Consider the following 23,937-nt stretch of genomic DNA (forward strand, 5'->3'; position numbering starts at 1 on the left):
AAGTGTGTGTATATAGCTAAAACATTTGTATATTTTCTAAAGTGCTCTTATACATGATATTCATTAATTTTATTTATAAAATACATGTTTTACTATACAATAAAATTTTCATATTATTGAAATATACAAATCTTAAGTAAAAATTTTTTTTTCTTTGAGACGGAGTTTCGCTCTTGTTACCCAGACTGGAGTGCAATGGCGCGATCTCAGCTCACCACAACCTCCGCCTCCTGGGTTCAGGCAATTCTCCTGCCTTAGCCTCCTGAGTAGCTGGGATTACAGGCACGCGCCACCATATCCAGCTAATTTTTTGTATATTTTTAGTAGAGACGGGGTTTCACCACGTTGACCAGGATGGTCTCGATCTCTTGACCTCGTGATCCACCTGCCTCGGCCTTCCAAAGTGCTGGGATTATAGGCGTGAGCCACCACACCCGGCCCGTAAAATTTTTCATTTATCTTATATTTTATTTGGCTTCATATTTACCCCATGAGGAAGGTATCTTTTTTTTTTTTGAGACAGAGTTTTGCTGTTGTTACCCAGACTGGAGTGCAATGGCATGACCTTGGCTCACCGCAACCTCCGCCTCCTGGGTTCAAGCAATTCTCCTGCCTCAGTCTCCCAAGTAGCTGGGACTACAGGCGTGCACCACCATGCCAGCTAATTTTTGTATTTTTACTAGAGATGGGGTTTCACCTTGTTGACCAGGATGGTCTTGATCTCTTGACCTCGTGATCCACCCGCCTCGGCTTCCCAAAGTGCTGGGATTATAGGCGTGAGTCACCGCGCCTGGCAGAGGAAGATATCTTTACTTTTATGTTTGTTCATTCACTCCACCAATGTTTATTGAGTGTCTATTTTGTGTAAGGGCCTGTTCAAAGCACTGGATATACAATGGTGAATAAAACAGACAAGGTCTCTGCTATCAGGGAGGGGGCGCTTATACATTATGGGAATAAGGAAGCTGAGATTAAGTTATATCAGGTACCTCGATCTGGAAACTTTCCTTTTTCTAGTCCTTAACTTTCTTTTTCTTTTTTTTTTCTGGAGACAGAGTCTCACTCTGTTGCCCAGTCTGGAGTGCAGTGGTGTAATCTCAGCTTACTGCAGTCTCTGCCTCATGGGTTCAAGTGATTCTTGTACTTCAGCCTCCCGAGTAGCTGGGATTATAGGTGTGTGTCACCACACTTGCCTAATTTTTTTTTGTTGTTGTTGTATTTTTAGTAGAGATGGAGTTTTGACATGTTGACCAGGCTGGTCTGGAACTCTTGACTTCAGGTGATCCACCTGCCTCAGCCTCCCAAAGTGCTGGAATTACAGGCATGAGTCACTGCGCCTGGCTAGTCCTTAACTTTCTATAGGTTGGGTATCCCTCATCTGAAATGCATGGGACCCAAATTTTTGAGTTTTTTGGATTTTAGAATACTTGTATAAACCTAATGAGATATTCTGGGGCTAGAACCCAAGTCTAAATATGACATTCATTTATGTTCATATATACCTTATATACATAGCCTGAAGGTAAATTTTATACAATATTTTAAATAATTTTATGCATGATACAAAGTTTTGACTGTGTTTTGACTGTGACCCATCACATAAGGTCAGGTGTGGAATTTTCTACTTGTGGTGTCATGTCAGCACTCAAAAAGTTTCTGATTTTGGAGCATTTTGGATTTCAGATTTTTGGATTAAGGGTGGTCAATCTGTCTTTGCCTTGGTTAACATCTCATAGTTAGTTTCTTAAGTGTAAAAGAAAAATTACATAAATTTCTCCAATTATCACATAAGGTTTTATGAAGATGAACTCTGATGAGAATGAAAGCCTTCAGCAAACCATAAAACACAGTATTAAGGTTAGAGAGAGGGAAGAGCATTCCTTACTTCAGCTCTTCTGTGACTACTCAGCCATTCTAATCTCTAGTGACTCTATATAGGTATAAACACTTCTGTTGGCATTCAAATAAATACTCAGCATCCCACCCATAAATATATTTATTAACTTCTATAAAGCACTCAATTTCCTTAATTGCAAGCCTAATTTAATTTCCCTTTAAGTCTTTTTGTTAATTTTCTTTGGATATTTTTCAGATTTTTAATGTCTTTTATTTATTTGGAGACTGAGTCTCACTCTTTTTCATGTCTTTCTTTCTTTCATTTATTTATATATTTATTTTGAGATGGAATCTCACTGCATCCCCCAGGCTAGAGTGCAGTAGTGCAATCTCAGGTCACTGCAATGTCCGCCTCCCAGGTTCAAGTGATTCACTTGCCTTAGCCTCCCGAGTAGCTGGAATTATAGGCACATGCCACCATGCCCCGCTAATTTTTGTATTTTTTTTAGTAGAGACAGGATTTTACCATATTGGCCAGGCTGGTCTCAAACTCCTGACCTCAGGTGATCTGCCCGCCTCAGCCTCCTGAAGTGCTGGGATTACAGGCGTGAGCCAACAAGCCCAGTCTTCATGTCTTTTAAAAAATTTGCCAAAGTTTGACTGACAGTTACCAAAGTTTGATAAGCTATTCTAGGCACAATTTTTTGCTAAAGGATCATCCAATTTAGAAACCACAGGAAAGATGGTTTTACTTCTGGTATTTTATATTCATTTCAGGATATCCTAGTAACATGGGGTCCCTTTTTACCCCAAATAACTCTAATAAAGCAAATTTCTATTTTACCTGTGTTCTACCATGGTCTTAGTTATCTCCATTTGTTTTTGTTTCTAGATTGGAATTCTTACATCCTGTATTTGTATTGTAAATTTTTCATCCCTAAGTGTATCACCCAAATGAATGCCAATGTGCTACCACCTAGCTCTGGTTATAAGTGCTAATTCAGGTTATCCACCAATATAACAAAAAGTTCTAAGTTTCATAATTTAATAAAGAAAATGTCCCTTAGATGTCAGATCAAAACATTTTCTAAACTGTAAGCTTACTTCATGATCTCTATAAGGATAGAATTCATATTGCATCATCTTAAATATTTATTACCTTGCTAATGCTAATCCTTCACATCCCAAAACAGTGCTTTTAGCACAATGTTTTATATATGCTACACAATGCTCAATACACATTTTCTGGGTGAAAGAATATTTTATATTTTCTCAATGCTAAGCCTATATACCACGTAAGAATATAACACACATTTGCTAGGCTTAAAATCATTAATTAAAATGCATTTTCAGTTGATTTTAGTAAAGGAAAATGAAATACTAACCTACATGTTGAAGTGTTTGCTTTAGAACAACAATGCAGTTTAGCCCCATCAAGGCCAGTAGAGGGAGGAGGGTGTACAGTGACTCCAGGGTGAACAGACTGTGAGCTTTCAAGAAAACACTGCCAAAGAGGATCTTGAGGCAAGGGCTGGGTCTTACAACCCTCGATGAGACCATCAACAATCTCCATTTCTGTTTTCTTGGACATCAGAATTCTCTTGCAGGCATTCTGGCAAGCATGGTCTTCGGCTCTGTCACAGCAATATAAACCTACATTTTCAGAATGTAAGTGACTTAATTAGCTGTTTTGTTTTTGTTTTTGATCCTACTTTAAGTTCTGGGATACATGTGCAGAACGTGCAGGTTTGTTACATAGGTATACATGTGCCATGGTGGTTTGCTGCACTCATCAACCCATCATCTACATTAGGTATTTCTCCTAATGCTATCTCTCCCCTAGCCCCCCACCCTCAACAGGCCCCAGTGTGTGATGTTCCCCTCCCTGTGTTCTCATTGTTCAACTCCCACTTATGAGTGAGAACATGCAGTGTTTCGTTTTCTGTTCCTGTGTTAGTTTGCTGAGAATGATGGTTTTCAGCTTCATCCACGTCCTTGCAAAGGACATGAACTTATCCTTTTTTATGGCTACATAGTATTCCATGGTATATATGTGCCACATTTTCTTTATCCAGTCTGTCACTGATGGGTATTTGAGTTGGTTCCAAGTCTTTGCTATTGTGAATAGTGCTGCAATAAACATACGTGTGCATGTTTTCTTTTTTCTTTTTTTCTTTTTTTGTCATACTCTGCTTAGCACAGAACATGGCAGTGTAGTGGAAACCATTACTACTCTTAGTTATATGTCAGTATTTGCAGAATACAAGCCCTACCAAATTTGCTCTCTATGACTTTGCAGTGTAGCAAAAAGGTGAGGAGCTAAAGGTAGACAAGGTATCTAGTACCAGAATTCACCACTGTCCTCAGTCACGGGATCTTTAGCACCATTCTTACAAAAATGAAAGGTCACCCTACACCTAAGAATTCCTCACAGGAGAGGTATTTCACATTCCTAGAAAAGGTATCGTAGATTGAGCTGGAATTATTTCCTGCTAGAAACAATCACCTAAAAGGGATTATGTTCTTGATGTGAAAGAGATGACTAATTTTTATAGCAACAAACACAAATACCGTATTTCATCACATTCCAAGACCACATAAAGCTTTTATGTATCTTAAGCTAATTAATCTAAGTTATAACATAAATAATATAGTAGCAAACTTTGACAAGATATCGATTTGGTTCTGTCTTTAATTTTTTGCAAGAATCAGAAATAAAAAAACCCTTCAACCATACTATAGAATTCAGAAGGGCTTCTTTGAAGTAGTTTTCTTTGACTTTGGAAGAAATCTATTTATGCATATCTATTTGGAGCCTTCTTTTTCCAGATTCTTCTCTCTTGGCAAAGACAGAGATGGTTGTTCTACCCTTAAAACCTCTTTCTCCTTTTTTATTGAGCTGCCATCTCCTTAGCTCCAGCAGTACCTCTGTATAGACTAAATGTCAGAGCACAGATCTTCTTTTAAAATAAATGAAGGTTATTGAGGCAATGCTTCATCCTCTGATTTTGACCACACAGCTACACCACAGAATGTCAAAAGCATTAGAGTTCTGATTTAGATGGTGGCCAGGCAAGGCACACAGTACTGCTTTTGAGTTACAAAAACAAGTCTTTCTTTCTTTTCATCTTTTTTTCCCCCCTGAAGCAGGGTCTTGCTTTGTCGCCCTGGCTGGAGTGCAGTGACTTGATCGTGGCTCACTGCAACCTTGTACTGAGCTCAAGCGATCCTTCGGCCTCAGCCTCCTGAGGAGCTGGGACTATAGGCATGCACCACCACACCCAGCTAATTATTATTATTTTTTTGTAGAGATGGGTTCTCACTTTGTTACCCAGGCTGGTCTCAAACTCTTGGCCTCAAGCAATTCTCCTGCCTTAGCATCACAAAGTGCTGAGATTACAGACATAAGCCACAGAGCCTCTTTTAATATCCCAGTGTAAATCAAAACATTGACATCAGGCTTATAAAACAGTCATTGGTCAGTTTGGTCCATCAGTCAGTTTTTATAAACCCGAACACCTCTAGATGAAGAAAATGAATTCCAGGATGTACAAAGCTGAGACTCTGAAGAGCCATATCAGGTGCAGTTTCATCAGGAGGCCCTGATTATTATTATTACTATTATTCTTTGGCCACACTTCACTAGAATTTTTTTTAATTCTTCTCTCTCTTTTTTTTTTATTCTTGGCCCTGATTTTTAAAAGATACCAGGCTCTCTTCTCATTTTTATGACTTTTTAATTACAAAAGTAATAATTGCTTATTGGCAAAAATTCAAACACTATGGAAAATATATAAAGTGAAACAATTAGGTATAAACTAAAAAGTGTATCATCACACTATATTTTTAGTTCCGTGATTTACTTTTTTTTGCTCAATACATCTTAGACTTCACTCTTTTTTAGAGATAGGGTCTTGCTCTGCCGCCCAGGCTGGAGTGCAGTGGCACAATCATAATTCACTGCAGCTTTGACCTCCTGGGCTCAAGCCATCCTCCAGCCTCTACCTCCCAAGTAGCTAGGACTAAAGGTACGTGCCTGCCCAGTTAATTTTTTAATTTTTTGAAAATATAGGGTCTCACTCAACCATTGTGGAAGACAGTGTGGCGATTCCTCAAGGACCTAGAAATAGAAATTCCATTTGACCCAGCAATCCCATTACTGGGCATATATCCAAAAGATTATAAATCGTTCTACTATAAGGACACATGCACACGAATGTTCATTGCAGTACAGTTTACAATAGCAAAGACCTGGAACCAACCCAAATGCCCATCGATGATAGACTGGACAGGAAAAATGTGGCACATATACACCATGGAATATTATGCAGCCATCAAAAACGATGAGTTTGCGTCCTTTGTAGGGACATGGATGAACCTGGAAACCATCATTCTCAGCAAACTGACACAAGAACACAAAATCAAACACCACATGTTCTCACTCATAGGCGGGTGTTGAACAATGAGAACACATGGACACAGGGAGGGGAGCACTATACACTGGGGTCTGTTGGGGGGGAGTGGGGGGGACAGCGGGGGGGTGGGGAGTTGGGGAGGGATAACATGGGGAGAAATGCCAGATATAGGTGAAGGGGAGGAAGGCAGCAAATCACACTGCCACATATGCACCTATGCAACAACCTTGCATGCTTTTCACATGTACCCCAAAACCTAAAATGCAATAAAAAAAATTAAAAAAAAAAAAAAAAGAAAGAAAATATAGGGTCTCACTATGTTGCCCAGGCTGGTCTTGAACTCCTGGCCTCAGGCAATACTCCCACCTAGACCTCCCACAGTGTTGAGGTTACAGGTGTGAGCCACCATATTGGCCATCTTGGACTTGTTTCTTTCTTTTCTTTTTTTTGTTTTTTTTTGAGATGGAGTCTTGCTCTGTTGCCCAGGCTGGAGTACAGTGGCATGATCTCAGCTCACTGCAACTTCCACCTCCGGGGTTCAAGAGATTCTCCTGCCTCAGCCTCCTAAGTAGCTAGGATTACAGGCATGTGCCACCACACCTGGCTGATTTTTGTATTTTTAGTAGAGACAGGGTGTCACCATGCAAGCTGTTCTTGAACCCCTGACCTCAGGTGATCCACCCGCCTTGGCCTCCCAAAGTGCTGGGATTACAGGCATGAGCCACTGTGCCTGGGCTTTTTTTTTTTTTTTTTTTTGAGACAGGGTCTCTGTCACCCAGACTGGAGTGCAGTGGCACGATCTTGGCTCACTGCAACCTCAGCCTCCCAAGTTCATGCGATTCTCCAGCCTTAGCCTCTGAAGTAGCTGGGATCACAAGTGTGTGATCCTGGGTAATTTTTGTATTTTTTGTAGAGATGGGGTTTCACCATGTTGCCCAGACTGGTCTCTACCTCCTGAGCTCAAAGCATTCTGCCTATCTTGGCCTCCCAAAGTGCTGGGATTACAGGCATGAGCCATCATGCTTGGCCTTGGATTTCTTTCTATGTAAGAAGTCCTTTTTTTTTTTTTTTTTGTTGGTTGCCAGGTATTATTCTTGTAATTTAATCTATTTTAGAAGTATGCCATAATTTATTTAAATCAATTTTAATCAATACTGTATTGATGGATGTTTGGGTTATTTGTAATTTTTCTCTATTACATCAGCATTGTAGTGAGCATCCCTTACATGCTATATATATATATATGTAAATTTGTATGTTTTGTATATAATTTGTATACAAATTTTGTATACAATTTGTGTAACTTATACAAAAATATATATATATATTTGTAAATTTGTATGAGTTTTCTTGCAAGATAAATTCTGAGAAATGGAATTGCTAGATCAAAAGCTTATGATTATTTGAAATCTTAATGGTCATTACCCAACTTCTCTCCAAAAAATCCCTATCAATTAACTCTACCACCCTCAGAATTGAGAATTCCTGTTTCCTCATACCCTCTACAGTCTCATCTTTCTTGGCCCCTATTGGCTGTGACAATATTCTTCAATCTGCCAAATCTAAATAGCAAAGGAAGTCTGGCATTTCTCAAATGACCCAGATTGCAGATATCTACAAGAACATATCACTTCTTTTTACAAACTCCCAAACCAAAGATTGACATGAGAGGAATATGTCCTTTTTACTTACTATCCGTTGGGTTCCTCATTGGATAAGACTGAGTATAATTATTCACACAGTGTATTAATTGTGGACTAATAGAAGCACAATAATTTTCCACTGCTTTGATCTGTGATGGACCAGGAGAAGAGTCTGTTCGAAAAATGGCTTGACAGTATTCTCGGCAGTTTGTGTGGTGACCTGCATAACTGCAACAAACTGAGCCCACTATGGAGAAAAAAAGAGAAGGCACCGAAATGGAAACAGCTTTTTGTTATTGTTAAATCATCATCAGAGTGATGGAACAATATGTCTTTCTAAATTTGAGAACTAAAGCCATGCCATAGAAGATGAACACTTAAAATCGGCACTCCTATAGATATAATCATAGGGACATTCAAGTGCTCACTAATATAAGTCATTATTCATCAACTTACAGTCTCTAGTCCAGTGTTTCTCTACAGGAACAGTACCACCAACCCGCCCCCTGCCCCCGCCAAGGAGTTGGGACTACGGCTGGCATTTAGTGCATGGGGGTTAGGACTGCTAAATGTCTTGCAATGCATGGGACAGTCTCATATAACAAAAACTGTCTCTCAAAATGCCAAGAGTGTCCATGTTGAAAACCAGTGAAGCCGGGTCTTTCTGTGTTAGATTTGTAGAGGTTTATAAACACAAAGCAAAGCAAAACCAAACCAAACCAAAGTAAAACAAAACCCTAAATCCCTCACATTTATAAAATAGGGCCAGTAAAAACTAAGTGATGTGAGGATCATTTAATAAATATGACATTTATATAAGTGTATCTTGAAACAAATCCCAAAAGTTTTATATGGTTTGAACATCTATCTGTAAGAGTATGCCTAAATTGAGATAGACTTCATCTCACAATTGATGTGACCTGCTTCAACACTGAAAAGTAAAACTCATTTGAAATAAATATTACTCTGGATTTATGTATTAAAAAATCAATGGGCTGCCATTTAAGGTATTTTGGGAGAGCTAGATGAGTAGCTGGGGCTGCAGGGGATTTGTAATGGAGAAGAAGAACCCCTCACAGGAATCTAAGGGAATCTGTGGGAGGCTGAAGGGAGAGGTAGAAGTATGGCAGGAAGAGGTTAAGAGAAAGCAGGGGGTTGGGTGCTGTGGCTCATGCCTGTAATCCTAGAACTTTGGGAGGCCAAGGCAGGAAGATCACTCAAATCCAGGAGTTCAAGACCAGCCTGGGTAAAATGTTGAAACCCCGTCTATACTAAAAATACAAAAATTAGGCAGGTGCATTGGCATGTGCCTGTGGTCCTAACTACCAGGGAGGATGAGGTGGAAGGATGGTTTGAGCCCAGGAAGTGGAGGCTGCAGTGAGCCAAGTTCTTGCCACCACATTCTAGCCTTGGCAACAGAGCTAAACCTTGCCTGAAAACAAAGAGAGAGAGAGAGAGAGAGCACAGTGAGGAAATTCCTGATAACTCTTAGGGATAGATGTGGAGGAACCAGAATCAGGTTTCTGGTGAATTCCATAGACCCATGAGCATGGATTTCAGATGACTTCCAGAAACAATGATAATGATAATAATAAAGTCATAATCGAAGAAACTGAACTAGGACTGAACTGAGGTAGGACAAGCCTCAGTTTCCTAGACCAGGAAACTATTCCACACCTACTGTACTACCGCTTTTAAACTTGCTACCAAACTCATTGTGTTCATTGCCAAAGAGTTCATTTTCTTCACAAAGAACAATTTTTTTCTTTTTTGGACAGAGTCTTGCTCTGTTGCCCAGGCCAGAGTGCAGTGGTGCGATCTCGGGTCACTGCAACTTCTGTCTCCTGGGTTCAAGTGATTCTCCTGCCTCAGCCTCCCTAGTAGCTGGGACTGCAGCACATGCCACCACGGTGAGCTAATTTTGTATTTTTAGTAGAGATGGGTTTTCACCGTATTGGCCAGGCTGCTCTTGAACTGCTGACCTCAAGTGATCCATTTGCCTTGGCCTTCCAAAGTGCTAGAATTACAGGCATGAGCCACCGCAGCCAGCCAAAGAACAATTATTAGTGGCTACATTTATCACTGTAAACTTCAGTAAGGATAAGTTGGGGGTGATGGTGGGGAATGGTACAGACATGTAAGAATAGACAAATAGGAATAGAACAAGATGCCTATCTTCTGACTCTCCCATTCGGCTGGCTTCCTCACCAGTGTGAGAGGACATAAGATTACATGCCTGAGACTTCCTAGAAAATCTTGAACTAAGCCCCAGTTAGAAAGGGTAGAAGATAAAGTACAGATGGCAAATGTTTCTTCTTATCCTTCAATATACTTCCCTGCTCAGCTAAGAACTCTTTGTTCCTTACATGTGTGTTCCCATCCCTAACTGCTTTTACTATTTCCTTCACCTGAAGGCCTTCCTCACATCTCCATTTCCTCCATTCTCTGCTGTTCACATCTTGCCCATCCTTCATGGCCTGGCTCAGCTACCAACTCCATGAAGTCACCTCTAAGCACCCCTGCAGCCTCTGAACTCCAGCAGCACTTTATCCAGTGACACTATCTCATATCCTACTATAACCCAGGGTTGTTTTTATACAGGTCATGTCCTTCACAGATGTGTGTCTGCGGCACACTGAGCAAATACTCAATCAATGTCTGCTGAATGAACTGAGACATAGCACTCAGCTACATTATATAGTGTGGGTACTTCTGAAAATGGGCTGATTTATTGGGTTGTGATCATGCTCTAGTACATACAGCTTTGGTATCTGCATTGTAGATCTATAATTAGGACATGGGAATTGTTATAATACATGAATGACCTGAATACATCATGGGAAAGAGCCTATTGAAATCCTGCTGTGCACACTGCTTCAGATGGCTTACTAATTATGTTCTGTGAACAATGTTTTGATCTTTGGCTGCTTGTACAACCATTGACAAATATACTTACTTTCATTTCTGCTAATGCAACTGAAAAGAGCATTCTGTAAATTAAAGAAAAACAAATAAACAGAAATTAACAACCAGACAGAATTTGTAATTTGATTCTACTTAATGGTTCCATGAAAATCATGATATTAAAACTATTTAATTCTTCTCTAATCCAAGACTGAAAACACAGAAGTTATGAAATGATATCCTGGTAAAAAGGCAAACCATCTTCCAACATACATCAGGATCATGATGACTACTTGGAGCCATAAGCTGACCAGTTATAGAAAACCATGTTTATGTAAAGCTGTAAGTGTGTGCGGGGTGGGGTGGGAGGGGTGGAGGTGGGTGGGAGGGACTACTACAATATATTAATCTTAATTAATCCTTGCTGTATATAAAAAACTTTCCAGAAAATAATAAATGACATCTAGGGAAATACGTATTTCATGTAACTACTGCAGTTTATATTTGAAAGGACTTTAGAGATTATCTCTACTTGTTCTCAAACATGGCTGTACACTGGAATCACCTGAGTTTTCTAGACCTTACCCTAGATTACAGATTCAGAATCTTGGGGTGAGGCACAGAAATCTAAATTTTAAACAAGACTTCAAATGTGTGTTGTTTTTTTTTTGAGACAGAGTTTCACTTTTGTTGCCCAGGCTGGAGTGCAATGGTGAGGTCTTGGCTCATCGCAACCTCTATCTCCTGGGTTCAAGCAACCGTCCTGCCTCAGCCTCCCAAGTAGCTGGGATTACAGGCACCTACCATCGTGCCCGGCTAATTTTTATATTTTTAGTAGAAACAGGGTTTCACCATGTTGGCCAGGCTAGTCTCAAACTCCTGACCTCAGGTGATCCACTGACCTTGGCCTCCCAAAGTGCTGGGATTACAGGCATGAGCCACCATGTCCGGCTCAAATATGGTTTTTAGATAGCCATCCTAGGACCAGAGTTTGGGAATCTATCATTTTACAGATGAAGAAACTATTTTCTCAGCAGGGGAAAGAGACCCACCCCAGGTAACAGAGCCAGTCAAAAGCAGAGTTTGAGACTATAATTAGTGTCTTTAGAGTGCTTAGATTATTGTTCAGAAAACAACACCCTGTATTAAAGTCAATGTAAAGAAAATAAAACAAAACCCAAAACAAGACAAAAATGAAAAACTTATACAAAGCCATTTGGATATTTAGGGCTTGTCAGCTATGATTAATATCAATGACAATGGAAAGATAATGACTTCTTAAAAGAAATAATATCAGCATAAATAACAGGCAGAAGGAAATCAAGTGCACCCTTATGTTGAATTGAGATTATTCAACAATTTGGCTTTTAATTGCAGCCAAATTGCAAGCTGGCTAGGTGACAGGGATTTGTTAAAGGATCAGCTACTGGCATTTAAAATCTAGCTTCAAAGATCCCTCTATGTAGCTGTGTGAAGCTGTATTCATTCATTTTCTCCCCTAAATAAATATTCCATTGTAGGAATAAACTATACTTGATTTAACAATTTAAAGCAAAACAAAATAAAACAGAAAACCCTGGGCCTCATAGACAAGGGTTCCTGAATTTACCCAGTATGAATTCTTTCTGCTAGAGACCCCTCCGGTATATATACTTTTGTAGTGCAAAAGTAAATATTCTTAGTGTTAACGATGATCTTGTTTATATCTCTCTTCATCCATATTTCCTTGTTTTAGTGTGACTTTTCAGCTATCCATTATAGATAGCCCTCTATTTAAATGGATTCACTGGATTCAGGAACACTTATAAAATGATCTAAATCAATATTAAAAAGTAGTCAGCTACTGACTTTCTAGCCCTCTTTGACTGGATGAATGCAATTCTCATTGCTCTTTTCTTTCTACTAAGATGTTTCTTCCTTTTGGTTTGGCTTTTTTGACCTTGTACCTGAATAAATATGTTTGATATCTTGGTGGCTGTCTTGGGTTACATGGCCTGATTTTCTAGTATTTGATACTTTTCCAGTTATTTTTAAAGTCTCCAGAGAAGTGGTTTTCAACCAGGGGTAATTTTGCTTCCCATGGTATATTTGGCAGTGCCTGGAGACATTTTGGTTGTCACAACTGAAGGGGAGGGAGTGCTACTGGCATCTGGGGAGTAGAGGTCAGGGATACTGCTAAGCATCCTACACTGCACAGGACAGTCTCCCTCCCCCACAGGATTATCCAGACCAAAATGCCAATGGTGCTAAGACTGATAAAGCCTGCTCTAGAGACTTTCACATTTGTTCAACCTGGATGTTTGAAAAATTGACCTTACAAATAAATGTCACTGTGGATCAGCTTCAGAGAAGTACTACTAAAGGAGATAAAACACGCAAAATGTCAGAAATCATCTAGTCCAACTTCCTTATTTGACAGAAGCCAGAGGCCAAGGCCTAGAAAGGATAAATACTTATGGACAATAGCTTTTACTTACAATCTGGGGCTGGCAAACTATGGCATACAAGCCAAATCTTGCCTGCCACCTGTTTTTGTAAATAAAGTTTTTATTGGAACACAGACATGCCCATTCATTTACATACTTCTTAAATCTAATTTTAATTAATTATTTTTTCATTTATAAATGTTTTTAAATTAAAAACACAATTTTAAGACACAGGGTTTTGCTATGTTGCTCAGGTTGGCCTCCATCCTGCTGCCTCCCAAGTACCTGGGACTATGGATGCATGCTGGCTCATTTATATATTTTATATGACTACATCATACTAAGCACACTTCTATGGCAAAGATGAATAGACAGAGAGTGAATGATCTGCAAGCCTAAAATATTTGCTCTCTGGTCCTTTACAGAGAAAGTCTTCCAACACCTGAAGAAAAAGGAAAAGGGCACAGTTGCTTCCCTTGATGCCACATCCAGAGTTCAGAGATGTTCTCTAAGCATCTCTTATTTCTCTTGATGTTCATTAATAGACCTTTCATGCAGAAATTTACCTGAATTTGTTGAACTAAAAATCTTCTATATTTTCACATGGCAGCATCATGTGAAAATTACCATTAACCACTAACATTTTAGTGTTAATAAATACCATCTTACCTCTTTACCCATTTTAAGGTTTAAAAGAATGTTCCTTCATTCCAGTATACCAGCATTTGATGAACTAATTGTTATACCTATCATGATTTAATAGACTGATCATATCTCCCTCTTTGATGAATGATTCCTAAATTTACTATATGTAACTCTACCTTTTTACTGCTTTAACTACTGCTGATTTGCCTGACAGGGCTTAGGACATACACACAATGAGTTATAGCATTAACTTAATAGTTTCTTCATTTCTTAAGTCAGCCTATCTCGAAGTCTTAACTAGTCAATTCTTAAGTCTTTCAAAAGTCTGCCATCTCACTTTTGAAAGGGAACTTTCTGACTTTTGGAGGTAACTGAGGGTTCATATTCACTCCTATGGAGCCTCTTTTGACCTGCTTACCAATACCACACCCAATGTGCCCCCATACAACAGCTCCCTCCCCTACTCATCTTACTCAAGAATAGATCAAAACTTTAGCGGTGCCAAAGTGAGGATCTACCATAATCTCAAAGATGCAAAGAACATGCCAGCATACTGGAGTTGACAGGGTCTCAAGAAAACTTCAAATCCAAAAGCTCATGAAATGCTAAGTAGGAAAGGTTAAATATAACTGATCTTTAAAAAATACATGTTTTTAAACTTCCACAAGGTGGTTTTCCTTGTGGACACCATGACTGTCAAAAAGTACAGGTGACAGGAGTATATAAAGTGTTTAATGTCATGACTTGGATATATCACTAAACAAGTGATTCTTAAATTTTTTCAGCCTTCCAAAGGATGTGTCATTTCAATAGATATGCAAATAAAAATGAACACCCAAAACAGAAATGAGCTTTATAGGTCTAGACTGCTCAGAAAAATTTGCTCATTATCACCACAGGGCACCCAACCAGCTGGAAGCAAATTCACTGGCAAGTAACATCTGCAGAGAAACACAAGGTCTAAAAGAGAGCCTAGCACAGAGTATGTGCCTGTGGTGAACTGACTGCAGTAACAGCCCCAGTTTTTCATGTTTCCTTATATCTATTTCTTGCACACTAACTCTGGCCTTAGTCATGTGACTTGCCTTGCTTTTGGCCTAGTGGATACTAGCAAGCTTGAAGCAAGCAGCTGCCTGAACTACACTTGCATGCTTCTACTTTCTCTCTTGAACTCCTGCCACCACCACGGGAACATGCCTGAGCTAGTCTGCTAGAGGGATGAGAAAGACATGGAGAAGATCTGAGCTGACTTAGCCAAGGGCATTCTAAAGCAGCCAGCCCCAGGCTGACCTGCCAACTGATTGCAGATGGATGAGTGCACCCAGCTGGAATCAGCTAAGCCTGGCCAGAGCAGAACTGCCTAGCAATCCCTTATATTTGTGAGAAATAATAAATTGTTACTGTTTTAAGCTATGGAGTTTTGGGATGGTTCACTATACAACATTATTAGGATAATAGCACTCAATGAAAACATTCTCCACAGTACAGTAGAGACTGAGCACTTTCTCCACTCATTTCAAGAGTATAAAATATTTACACAGGGTTTCCACATAAAGCTGATATACTGTGTAGCAAAGAACCTTGAATAATTCTGTTCTCCAGAGTGGGAAAAAGTCTATAAAATTTTTCTATTTATAAAAGTACTGATTGTAGCACTTTGTTATAGACAACAGCTTTCTGCTCATCCTTTAAGTCTTACCTGCTCTGTGAGGACTTTCCCATTTCCCTAGGCAGGGTTTTTTCCTCCAGACTCCAATATATCTTGTACAGACTTCTAGCAATGTACTTGTCTCACTGTATTGTAACGGACTATTTGAATTTCTCTCTTCCCATGGACTAGGAGCTTCTTGCAGACAGTGGCTAAATCCTTTCATTTTTGTACCCTGAAAACAGTGCCTGATACATAGTAAATATATTGGTTCAGTGTGCAGTTCAATGAATGTTAAGTGAATGAATGACAAAGATAATTATATGAACTCTGTCCTAGAAACTCAGGAGTTAGTATTAAAAAGAGACATGTAAATATAGAGTTATACTATAGAGCGACAAATCCTATAATAAAGCATGCAAAGGGCTTAGAAGTAGTGATCAATTTTATGTGTGTGGAGAGAAGAATAGGCAGGAAAGGCTTTAAAGAGGTACCATTTAAACCAGGTACCTTAAAACCAGGATTTAAGGCAAAGGTTACTCTAGGAGAATAAGGGTAGTGATGTTCTGGGACCAGCTTTTTTTTTGTAGGGGGTGGTTGTAGAGAAAATCTGGATCTGTAGTATTTGCTGATGTTCACGGTGCAAGTACCTATACTCATGGCTGATTTTAAGTTACAAGCTGGCTTGCAAAATTCCTGAATATTTAACAAGCAGTACTCCCTTGCTGGTAGGGAGCTGGTATTGTCAGGTCCAATATACTACTGGATGGGGGTGTGTTCGGATGGATACAGAAGAAGGAGTTCCAGGTAGAACAAACAATTCGTACAACTACAACTAACATATAAAACAACAGGGTCAATCTGGGAAATTATCAGTAGCATGCTGCTGAGGTTTAACACAGAGAAGAACCAGGAGCTAGACTGAGAAAAGCCTGGGATACTGGGCTGAAGAGCATGAGCTGTGTTCTATAGGGGAGCAACTGAAGGGTTTAAGGAAGGTAGTAATGTGATCGAATTTGGTCTTTAAAGTGATGAATCTAGAAGTGGATATAGTGGGTAAGAGGAGAAATTAGACACAGGAAAACTAGTTTGGTAGCTATTGTAGTCATCCAGAAAAGTGGCAGTATAAGCTAAGGCAATATTTGAGGATCTGGAAGGGAGACTGATATAAGGTATATTTAGAAGGTAACTCTTTAGGCTTGAGAGCCAGTAATTTGTGGGAGGTGATGAGAAAGAGGAAAGAGTAGACAATACCTCTGAGGCGTTTAAGTTGATGTGCCTGGAAGGACTGTATTGGTACAACCAAGCAAGAAATGTAAGAACAATAAGTTTTGTTTTGGGATGTGTGTGTATGGGTGTGTGTGTATGTGTGTCTGTCTGTCTGTGGGTGTGTGTGGTGCTGTTTAGGGGTGGAAGGGAGGGAAAGGGAGGTAAAAAAGGTAGAGAAAGTAATAACCAATTTGGTTGATTTGATATCAATCAATTTTGGTTTAATTGTTTGTTGTTCCAAGGGAACATTAAAAGTACATGTATCCAATAGTGTTCAGGAGCTCAGAAAAAGAGGTTAGCAATGAAGATTCTGAAGTTGTCAGCATATAGGGACAATTAAATCTATGGGAGATGAGACTGCTTAAGGGGAAAACCTTGGCCACTTAAGATTAGACCAGGTTACAATCTAATCTGATATGATCAAATTTCCATTTTGGAATTATCTCATTCAGGTGACTTCTGAGAAGGATGAACTGGAAAATGAAATACACTAGTAGCAAGGAGACTAGATAGTTACTCCCTTCCCCAAACTACAAAACAAATATTACAAACCAAAGCAACATACAAGGTTTTATACTATCTTAAGCCAGTACTGCAGGACCTAATAGGTTTCGCTCTTTTTGGAGCTCATCAGCTGCAGGTAACGGCTCAAATCTACTCTGATACAGTATACCTGTATAGCTTTTTACCATTTATAAAGCCTCCCAATCACAGTCTTCTATTTACTACATCCTGGCAATTCCAGAAGTTGCCTCAGCGGAAACTAAAAGATGCTTTACTTTTAGATCCTGAGGGCTTTGCTGGGGCAAAGTATCACACAGCTCCTTTTGTTAAAATCCCTAAAAGCTGACCAGGCAAGGAACAAAACTGTCCACAACCTAGGCTGTTATCTGCCACAACCAGATGGTCTCCTCTATTCTTAGAAGCACTGCAGCACAGATTCAATCACAATGAAGCTTAGGAAGCTTCTAGCTGTCCAGAGAATCCTGTTGGTCCTGATATCCCTCCTCCTCTTATCGCTAAATTGGGCTATTTTTTCCATCCCTTTTCCTTTATGCTTCTGGTAGTAAATCTAGAATCAAAGTTAATTTGAAAGAAAAAGAAACAAAATAAAATTAATGGATACACAGAAATCTTTAAGCAGAACATTTTACTGTGACATTTCCTGAGGAAACACTATACAGTCTGGGTAGGCATATAAATATACACCAAACACTGCCATCCAGGGGCAGAATCAAGTGTATAGTAAGCTATCATTTGTGGTAAAGCAGGGTAGAGGAGGACTATACATACATATATATTTACATTTATATGCAGAAAATATCTCTAGTAACTTTAGGAACTGGATGGCTGTGGGAAAGATAATTCATTGTATACCATTTTGAATTGTGAACCATATGAATATCCCAAAAATAAAATTTAACACATATCTGCACCCTTCTATACACTTAGCTGTATACTGACAGGTGGGGCTGACAGAACAGTGCTTGGAACTCACAAGGCTATCTTTGTTTTTGTGATTCTAGAGCCTTCTTAATATCCTCAGTCTTAATTTTAGCATTCACATAGAACCAGCACTCCATGGCAGAACAATATTTTAGCTGTACTGGCAACTGTTTAGTTTAAAGCAACTGCCTGAAGACTAAAAAAGAAGTTAGTTCTCACAAAAATACCTCCTACTGATTTTCTTTCATAGTTTCTCACCTTCCTTAATAATATCAAAAAAGTATATTGAAGAAAGCTAGCAAAGAAAGGAGAGACATGAAAATGACATGTCTGAAAATATAAAGAAAAGCCTAGAGAAGAATCTGTGAAGGAGGGAAGAAACAAGTAAAAAACATAAAAAGTATGATGGCAAATTTGTAGCATTGTACTTTAGTGGCTCACACAACAAATGGAAAAGCATTTATATTTATTGTCATTACGTTAATAGAGTGGCAGGTAAGGTCTGCCATTAAAGATATAAAATGGCTGGGAGCGGTGACTCATGCCTGTAATCCCAACACTTTGGGAGGCTGAGGCAGGTGGATCACCTGAGGCTGAGGCAGGTGGATCACCTGAGGTTGGGAGTTTGAGACCAGCCCGACCAACATGGAGAAACCCTGTCTCTACTAAAAATACAAAATTAGACAGGCACGGTGGCTCATGCCTGTAATCCCAGCTACTTGGGAGGCTGAGGCAGGAGAATCGCTTGAACCCGGGAGGTGGAGGTTGCAATGAGCCGAGATCATGCCATTGTACTCCAGCCTGGGCAACAAGAGTGAAACTCCGTCTCCAAAAAAGAAAGGTATAAAATGGATTTACAAACCTCAAGCTAAAATTTATCTCATCATTTTATAGCCGTTGCCAGTCTCTGGGAATTCATCAGCCTCATATTATCTTAATGAAGCTTATTCTGACATTCAAGGAAAAAAATTATCGTCAACAACCAAAAAAATTTTAAATCATGATTTTGGTGGCTAGAAGAAAATGTTCACAGCCAACCTGTGAACAAAGACTATGCAAAAAGAATCTACACTGTATGAATTCATTTTTACTTTAAACATGAATTCATTTTTACTTTAGTTCTAATCAGCCAATGTGCACAAGTATGGCTATACCTATGGTTTACAGTCAGTATCTGTTCTGACTATTGGTGCCTAGGTAACTCCAGCTGCTGAATATTTTGAATATCATCTCTGGTTCTAGCTTCACACATTCATGAACCCACGTGGCCTAACCAATACTTTAAGGTGGACCAAAGGACAAAGCCTGTGAAAATGCAGAGAAGCTAGAACTGAGTATGCCCATGATACTTGAACATGCCCATAAAGGAGTTACCAAGCTAATGCTTGATCTGGGTAGCTCCTACAGGCCAGGGTTTGGTGAACCCCCATCAAACAAGTGTGATCCTCAAAAGAAGTACTCTTAAGTACTGAAGGATATATTATTTCTTAGGTATTCATCAGAATAAGAGAACTACAGAATTGGAAGGGAGATCATCAAACCTCCTGTCTGTTGCATCAAATCTTATGTCCCTTCATATGATGGATCCAGTAAGTCTTTACTTGAACATTTCTAGTGAGAGGAAGCTGTTTTTGGAATATCTCATTCCATTTTGATCAATTTCAGATTGGTATCTGGCTCCTTGTTTTCTAGCTCCCTAAAGAAACTCAGCTATTTTTTTCAAAATAATAGATTATTTTAGATTCTATTAGATTCTCAAAGATTCTATTCTCTTTCAGAACCCAGCTCACTATTCTTTTTACAATTTTTCTCTATGGAGCTTGCACTCACTCCAAGGTTCAAGGGTTACTTCAAGGTTGATTGTGGGCATGATGATTCTCCTCATCTTTAGTCTGGATTCCTACCTCTTGATATGGGTCTTTACATTAAAAGGACCTAACACACCATATGCTTCAATTTCTTCAAACTCCTTTCCAAACATATATGCTATTGCTGCTATATTTTAATTCTTTTTAAAAAATCCAGTAATATATTATTGCTTTAACATCTGTATCTGAATTTACCTACTTTTTATTTTCACATTCTTTTGCATCTCAAATAATTTTCTGTCTGAAGTAGATCTTTCAGAATCTTTTTGAGAGAACTGCTAGCAAGGGTCCACTAATGGCAATTCTGTTTTAGCCATCTAGAAATAGCTTAATTTTGCCTCTTTCTTGAAACATATTTTTGCTGGATATAGAACTTTAGGTTGATAGTTACTTTCTTTCGGAACCATTTAGGCATGATTCTACTGTCTTCTAGCTTCCTCTGTTACTACTGGGAAATCAGCTGTTGGTCTTCTTTGATGGCAATGCCTTTTTTCCTGACTACTTTTAAGATCTTTGGCCATGATGTTTGTCTATAATATGTGGATTTTTTTTCTTTTAATCCTGCTGGGTATTTGTAGGGCTTCTTTAAAAACACTTCTCTTGCCCATACTATTTCTTTTTCTTCTAGTACTCCAATTAGAGAGGATTTTCTTTCTCTATCCTTCCTGTCTCTTAAACTATCTTTCAGCTTCATGTCCCTCTGTGTTTCTTTTCCATATAATTTCTTTAGCTCTATCTTCCAATTTACTAACTTTATTTGCTGTACCTAATCTACTATAACACCCATCCATTGTGTTTGTATTTCAATTATACTGTTCTGGAAATTCTCTTTGATTCTTTTTCAAGTATGCTTGCTCTTCATTTTTTTTTTTTTTTTTTTTTTTGAGATGGAGTTTCGTTTTTGTTGCCTAGGCTGGAGTGCAAATGGCATGATCTTGGCTCACTGCAACCTCTGCCTCCCGGTTTCAAGTGATTCTCCTGCTTCAGCCTCCCGAGTGGCTGGGATTACAAGTGTGCGCCACCACCATTTTAATTTTTGTATTAAAATACAAAAATAAAATTTTTTGTATTAAAATACAAAAATAAAATTTTCTGTATTTTTTGTAGAGATGGGGTTTCATCATGTTAGCCGGGCTGGTCTTGAACTCCTGATGTCAGGTGATCCACTCACCTCAGCCTCCCAAAATGCTGGGATTACAGGTGTGAGCCACTGTACCTGATCTGCTCTTCATATTTTTAAGCCTATTTTATTTCTTAAACATATTAAACATTTTAGTCTACATGTGATAATTTCTATATCTGAAGTATCTTTAGGTCTGATTCTGTTCACCATCATTCCTGTTGGCTTTTATTTGATGAATCTTGTTTTCTGGTGAGTTCTGTGACTTTTATATTGTAAACTGCTTATTTTCCTTAGAACTTTATCTGTGGAAATTCCAAGAGGTCTGGAATAAAGATCAGTTCCTCCAGACAGGTTCTGTGTTACCTTTTCTCAAGTATCTGAGGGCCACTACCATTTCAGAACCACTTGAAATAAGTTCTCAGCTTGAGGTTTTATAAACACTCACTTGATATGAATTTGGGCTTCAAACTCAGGTGAAGGCCAGCTTAGACTTATGAATTTCCAATGGAGACAAGATTAATGTTTGAGAGAAGCAATTTTCCTTGCAGACCCCACTGGAAAGGGAGATGAGCATATCTCCTGGTCACCTTAATACTAAGTGTATAGTCCCTTTGGAATCCCAAATTTATTGGTGGGAAGGGGAAGGGATTTCAACTAGATTTTCCACCTTCAATTAGAACCCAGGATTTGTCTCCTGACTTCTGAGCCTCATAAAGCTACAAAGCCATAAAAACTGATTCAGCAAATGCCCTCAAAGCTAATATCTTCGTTACTGCTCTTACTTCTCTGAATTCCTGCCTTCATTTAGTTTTTGGCTTAAGCCTTCCATATTTTCTTTCCAGCAAATTAATCCAGCATTTTAAGTTATTTTCACCTGGAGGACTGGTCCAGGAACCAAGTCTGCCATATTGCCAGAAAGAGAAGTTTTAAATAGTATCTTTAAATGAATGCCAGGAAATTAGGCTTAAAAGATTAGACTATCTCCCTGAATATAATCTATATTCAATCCATCACAACAAATCTTGTTGATGGATTCTGCCTTTGAATCTCTGATTTATTCTTGAATAGTTGACTCTATTACTATCATCCTAGTCTGGGATTTATTATCTCTTTTTAGCTAAGCTAGAGAGGTTTGTGGGATCTAAAACTTAGCCTGCATAAGATTATGAGCTTAAATTTTCTAAAATATTGGCTGTGTTATTTGTTATATTGGTCTCATTTTACAGAACCTTCATAATTGCCTTCTAATTAATAATGAGTTGAGCCTCAAAATCCCATCTTTTCAGGATTTGGTCCCACTTTACCTATCCAAGCACAGATTAGCAGCCCAAAACAGGTCTGTCTACTCCTTTCTTCCTGCATAAGTCATGTGCATTTTTGATAACATACCTTTGATCCACAGTCTTATTACCCAAATTATACCAAACCTTTCAGGCCTCTCTCATTTGCAAAGTTTTTCCTGATAACTCTCAACATTCTTGCTCTGCTTTCTGATTTCCCTGAGCCCTTATATGTATAATATATATTTTAATTAGCTTGATTCAATTAGATATAATTCTTTACTATTTGGAGTTATGCTAAAAGTTGCTTAATCAGAATTCTAAACTAAGTCTGCTTCCAGTTAATGCTCTTTCTAATATATAAAACTCTCAGTATTCAACAGGTACTTGTTAATTTGCATAAGAAAAAAACAGACTATAAAATAAGACCTAACAATGCTTTACCTTAAACTGGTTTATCTTAGGTTGGCTAGAACAAAACAAAACCTTAAATGGCATTAACATTTTTAAACGTTATTTAAGTAAATTTCTTAGCAAATCCCCTCAAAAGGAAGTCTACAGCAGCTTACCAAAAAAGATAAACATTAGCTCCTCCAAATGTAATTACTCATTCTCTGAAACTCAAATCAAACTATACATAAAACCACTCTCTGGGTGAATGCTAGCCTTAAAATTGCAAGCCTAAAGAAATGGCTTGTACCTCTACAAGTTCATCCCAGGGAGCATTCCAGTGTTAAGGAAAAGATACTAAAAGCCTAGTTTATAAATTATTCTGATGTTGGTAAATAACCAGTCCAGTTAAAATAGGCTATATTACACCAAATTAAATCATGACAGTGACTGTTATATGAGGTTTATAATGCAGAATGCTTCCTGCATTGAAGTACTCTCTATTGTTCTTGTTGTTTCTAAGTAACACGTAAGAAATTAAATTGAGTCTTATACTGAAGAATTTGTGAGATTAACTTTTAATATAAAAACAAAAGAACGCTTTTTGCACACAGATTTTTGGAAAATGGTTGCTTAATTCTAGGTCAAATTAGATAAGATAGACTGGGAAAAGTAAACTATTCTTAGTATTTCTATTATAAGACAGTGTTTGTCTCTCTTACCTTTCCTGTCTTGTCCTTCATCAACACATACTGGCAGACTTCCTAGGGCAATGCAGAAATCCAGACAAGAGAAGGAAGCACACTAAAATAACGGAAGACAGGCTATAGAAGATGGACAGTGTCAGACATCATGTAGGAGAAAAGAAGGAATTATCACAGTTAGCCACTTTGTTCAAGAGAAACTAAAACTGGTTATTTCAAAGATAGAGAGATAAGAAAAAAAGATATTTTACTTCCTTGTAGCAAGACTCCTTTCAATAAGAACAGAGGAGAGCTACAGTTAATTTGGAAATCTGTCTTCAGAGGAACAGATATAACTTAG

General features: G+C 38.5%; 1 protein-coding gene across 6 annotated transcripts in view; it reads right to left on the reverse strand.

The window, feature by feature from the left end:
• RECK (reversion inducing cysteine rich protein with kazal motifs) overlaps positions 1-23,937 on the reverse strand; it is a 92,373-nt gene that overhangs the window by 38,876 nt on the left and 29,560 nt on the right. For 4 of the 6 annotated variants that reach the window (XM_064380051.1, XM_064380059.1, XM_064380063.1 and 1 more), the window contains 3 exons: positions 10,851-10,884; positions 7,944-8,141; positions 3,222-3,489 (listed from right to left, as the gene is read on the reverse strand). In XM_064380051.1, the coding sequence (XP_064236121.1) occupies positions 3,222-3,489; positions 7,944-8,141; positions 10,851-10,884 (500 nt within the window). Of the gene's footprint in view, positions 1-3,221; positions 3,490-5,153; positions 5,439-7,943; positions 8,142-10,850; positions 10,885-23,615; positions 23,683-23,937 lie in introns of those variants that run through there. The other 2 variants (XM_064380068.1, XM_064380078.1) reach the window with 2 other exon arrangements.

The sequence above is a fragment of the Aotus nancymaae genome, unplaced genomic scaffold (genome assembly GCF_030222135.1).
Source record: "Aotus nancymaae isolate 86718 unplaced genomic scaffold, 86718_ANA_hifiasm-v0.15.2.pri h1tg000003l, whole genome shotgun sequence".
Lineage (NCBI taxonomy): Eukaryota > Metazoa > Chordata > Mammalia > Primates > Aotidae > Aotus > Aotus nancymaae.